This window comes from Bison bison, unplaced genomic scaffold (genome assembly GCF_000754665.1).
Source record: "Bison bison bison isolate TAMUID 2011002044 unplaced genomic scaffold, Bison_UMD1.0 scf7180017853184, whole genome shotgun sequence".
Classification (NCBI taxonomy): Eukaryota; Metazoa; Chordata; class Mammalia; order Artiodactyla; family Bovidae; genus Bison; species Bison bison.
Genome location: NW_011483757.1, coordinates 39,582 through 44,265, shown reverse-complemented (window position 1 = coordinate 44,265; position 4,684 = coordinate 39,582). Strand labels below are relative to the sequence as shown.

At 45.6% G+C, this 4,684-nt stretch overlaps 1 protein-coding gene across 1 annotated transcript in view; it reads left to right on the top strand.

Annotated features, from left to right (window-relative positions):
* The first annotated feature begins 3,611 nt into the window (after window positions 1-3,611).
* SLPI (secretory leukocyte peptidase inhibitor) overlaps window positions 3,612-4,684 on the top strand; it is a 2,418-nt gene continuing 1,345 nt past the window's right edge. The window contains exons 1-2 of the mRNA XM_010853586.1: window positions 3,612-3,715; window positions 4,360-4,518. Coding sequence (XP_010851888.1) covers window positions 3,634-3,715; window positions 4,360-4,518 — 241 coding nt within the window. The 5' untranslated portion in view covers window positions 3,612-3,633. The remainder of the gene's footprint in view (window positions 3,716-4,359; window positions 4,519-4,684) is intronic.

Sequence of the window (4,684 nt, the reverse complement as noted above, 5' to 3'; positions counted from 1 at the left end):
TAAAAATTTATATTTTATTGAAGTATAGTTGATCTATAATTTTTTAATTTATTTATTCTATTGAAGTATAGTTGATTTATACTTTTAAATATTTATTTTATTGAAGTATAATTGATTTATAATGTGAAGTTTAAGTTCTTAGCAACCAATGGTATCGACTGTGTGTATCTTCTTGATTGCAGCCGAGAGCCTGGCACGCAGTAAGAATTCATTAAATGATTTTTGTGTGAATGAACTGAATGAATGAATGAGTCTATAGTATTTATAGAAGACTATAGAGGGTGTGAGAGGTAGGCTCAGTGAATCAATCTTGGGTTGAGGTCAGGCTTGGAAGGACGAGTGTCCACCCATTCTCATTACCAAATAGGTTCTGGGGATCAGTATGGGAGTAACCAGTTTTAGAAACGCTCAATCTGGTGTCGTGTAATTCACTCATTATGCAGCTCCAGGTTTGTACCTTCTCTTGAGGGCCTCAGTCTCCTGCTCCCAGTGGGAGGTTGGGTCTGGATCAGGAGGCAGCAAACATATTCTATGAAGGACTGAGAGTAAATATTAGCTTTGTCTAAAGACGAATTTGAGTCTCTGCCACAACTATACAACCCTCCCACTGTAGTGAGAAAGTATCCTCAGACAATACATAGATGAATGTGTGTCTGTGTTCCAACAAAAAGTCATTTAGAAAAATAAACAGTTGTCTGGATTTAGTCTCTAGGCTACAGCTTGCTGACCTGACCTTTGAATCCTTTTTAATCTTAACAGTCCATGATATATATATATATATATACACACATATGCCATTCTGTATGGTTTCCAGAATCTTATTTCCGCAAGCTGTAATCAAACCCTCAGTCCCTGCAGCAAGAGCACGGAGTCCTAACCACCAAACCACCAGGGAATTCCCAACAGTGTATAATTTAAAAACTTAGAACCACACATATAAAGGACAGAAATAATCAGACAATGCCGTAATCCTTATATAATGTCCATGCAGACGTTGCTAATCGATCACAGAACTCTTCTGACGAGAACGGAGTTGGCTTTTTATAATCAATCACAGATAGAGAACTCTAGCTGGAGCATTTCCTCTTTCACTCTTTCTTTTTGGCCATGCTGTGCAGCTTATGAGTCGTAATTCATAAGGAATCGAACCCTCGCCCATTGCAGTAGCAGCTCATTTTCTTAACCCCTTGACCACCAGGGAAGTTCCTCTCTTTCACACTTTATGAGGCAAATATTTAGAAAACGGCAGATACTCTCTTGAGTGTGACATTGAGGAAAATAGGAAGAAACAGAGAGTGGGAAGTCTGGCCAATTCTGTCATTCTTACCCCGGAGTAAGAAGAATCAAATCGTCCCCAGGGTGGTATAAGTGAGAACCAGAGTCCTGAACCTAAGCCAGGCTGTTTGACCCGACTGTGGTATTACCCACTGATGGAAGTCAGACATTCTGTCTCTCGCTTGCCCTCCTGAGTGTGCCAGCTAGGAGTGAAAGCCCCCACATAGTAGCTCTCTGGGGCATTTTTATTTTCTTTTTTTCTTTTCCCACCATTTTTCTTTAAACTGCACTGGGTCTTCATCCCCTGCATTGGAAGATGGATTCTTAACCACTGGACCACCAGGGAAGTCCCCCCAAATTTAAATCATTGAGTGACTTCTGCATACAGGAATCAATTGCCTGTCTAGTTGGAGGATATTTTACAAATTAGTTCATGTGGAGCTTGGCAATGCAAGACTGTTGTGTCTATTTGAATTTCCATAAACCTCTACTTTGAAGAGTGAATTGGAACTTCCAAGCATCAAGAAGTTGCATGATAATGGGGCGAGAGTTTGGATTTTGCAGTGAGACAAATTTGGCTTGGGTTCTAGAGAGAATGATCACTCCTTTGATAATTAGAAGTCATCTATTCAGGACTTCCCTGATGGCTCAGTGCTAAAGAATCTACCTACCAATGCAGGAGACATGGGTTCAATGATATCTGATGTCTGATGGGTTCGATGATGTCAATGATCAGGGATTTTCCCTGATCTGGGAAAATCCCACATGCAATGGAGCAATTAAGCCCATGCACCAGAGCTACTGAGCCTGTGCTCTAGAGCCCAGCAGCCGAAACTCCTGAGCCCACGTACCTCAGCCACTGAAGGCCGTGCACCCCAGAGCTGGTGCTCCACAACGGGAGAAGTCACTGCAAGAGAAGCCCATCCACCACAGACAGTAGCACGCGCTTGCTGCAACTAGAGAAAAGCCCATTTTTTGTTATGGCATGAAATTTGTAGGGGTAGGAAGCATTCCTCTAACATCTCAAATTACACACTATAACTAAATGTTGATTATAGTGACTGGTGAGCTGCTCTGCCCCTTTAGCTCAGATTCAGTTCTGTTCAATCATAAGGGAAACAATTCATTTATTCTTTTCAGAGTCCTTCCACACCCATAACCTCACAACTCTGTGAGAAGCCTGATTTGTTAGAATTGTCCCATTTCAGTCAGGAAAACTGAGCTCCAAAGAGCTTTGTTGAAGGCAGAGCTCTTCTGTATCTTTTATGTGACAACTATTTATGAGCACCTTCCATGTCCAGACATGGAATAGGCACTGGAGACATAAGGGTATAAATACTGGGGCGGGGGGAGGGGCGCAGAGATCAATATCTGTTAGCTGAAGAATTTGTTGTGACCCACCTGGCTTCTTGGAATCTTTTAATCGATGGAAATCCAGAAGAGGTCTGATAAGATTTCTTAATTCAGGCAAGTCTTTATTGGGACACCAGAGAGCGAAAACAAGTAACAGTTTTTCTTGCTCACTTGCTTGGGGGGCTGGTGAGCCGGTCCTTTGTGTGGAGTGAGGTTGGGGATGAGTCCAGGGGGCTGGAGGGGTGGCTTGAGTGGTCTGCCCACCTCCTTGGCGGTGCTGTGTGCAGAGTGCATGTGTAGTACCCTGTTATTGCTCCATTTCACATCTCAGAAGTGGCAGTTGGGTTTTTGGGCTTTTTGTATCTTATTGTTCATAATTTGCCCCAACTGCGCATATGGGTAGTTATTTTTAGTCCCTTATAGATACGTTGTATTCTGTTGCTCTAGGAGCCGTTAGTCCAGGTGCAAGCACTTAGAAACGGGTCCCAGTTCCCAGATCCCAGCTTGACTCAATGTTATCTGAAATTTGAGAAAGAAATTGCACTGAGCAATCAGTAGAGAGTTTCACAATTCCCTGGGAGTCCAAGAGTGGGAGAATTAGCGGTGCATTTCCCAACATCTTACCTAAGAATCCAGGACTAAATAGCATCTTTGCAGTTGACTTTTTATTTTAACCCCATCTCCACTAACAAGGCTAAGGGACGTGGGGCCCCCACAATGTTCAGGGTTCAGATGGATACCTGAGATAGTTTCCTCATAAGCCTGCTGACATCTCCCAGGCCCGCCTCTCCTCTATTTTTTCCCTGGCAGTTATTTCAGTGGCCTTGCCATCTTGCCCGGGACAGGAATGAGCCACTGTCTCTCTAGTATCAAGCTTCCTGGTCTCTGCCTTCCTGTTTATGCCATGGAAGCTGGGAGGGGCCAAAGAAATGCTGGTGAGGCCACACCCACTAGTGAAGGTATAAATTGGGAGGTCTGGCCATCAGCATCACCCCTGCCCTCACCATGAAGCTCAATGGCCTCTTCCCCTTCATGCTTCTTGCCCTGGGAAGCCTGGCACTTTGGGCTGTGGAAGGTGCTGAAAATGGTGAGTTGGAGATACCTTGGTACCATCTTGGCTGCAACGTCAGAGGTGGTGTGGGAATGTACCCTTCTCTAGACTGTGAACTCTGAGCTTAGCTTCAGGAGATGTCCCTGGGAGTGTGTTCATGTCCACCTGGGCTCCAGGGTCTCTGTGAGGGCTTCTGAGCATCTGAAAACTCTTCTTTTACTCTGCCATCTGTCAGCCCAGGTCTCAGTCCATTGCTGTTCTTGTTCCTCTCTCTCCCTGCCTTGTTTCCTAGTCTCTGGTTCTCCAGGCATCAGTCTGACTCTTGCTGATTCTTTTCATTAATCTGTTTTCCTGCCTTAGGCTCTAGCTCTCCTCCTGCCCTGTCAGTTCCATTTATCTCTGTTTAGTTCCTTCCATCTCCATTACCCTCAGCCTTGCTTACTCCCTGTGTGTAGCCTTTGCTTTTGTCTGAGGCCAGAAACCTTGGCTGGGAGCCCTATGCCTCTCTCCTGACCATGTGTGTGATTTCATCAAGCTTGTCCAGACGGGGACTTCCCTTCGGACTTTGTGGACAGTCAGCTGGGCGAGGGTCACTGCTGGAGAGCGGTGCTTTGTCCAGGAGCTGTGATGGCCTACTCAACACCCAGCCCCCTCCAAATTCTTGAACTTCTCTTCAAAAGCTTTGAAAGCTGGGGCCTGCCCTCCTAGAAAAACTACCCAGTGCCTTGGAGATGAGAAACCCAAGTGCAGAAGTGACTGGCAGTGTCCACACAAGAAGAAATGTTGCCTCGACACTTGCGGAACTGAATGTCTGGACCCTGTCAACGTCACAAACCCAGGTGAGAAGGTGGAAGAGCTGGTGGGGAGGAGTGGAACGAAGGACACACGCAGCCTTGGGGAGACGGGGGTGGGTCCTGCCTGGCCACCTCTTCGCCAAGAAGTGTTGAGCCAAGTTTGTCAGGAAATCATCCAGCCCCAGACAGGAAGTTACCCACTTGGCTGGTA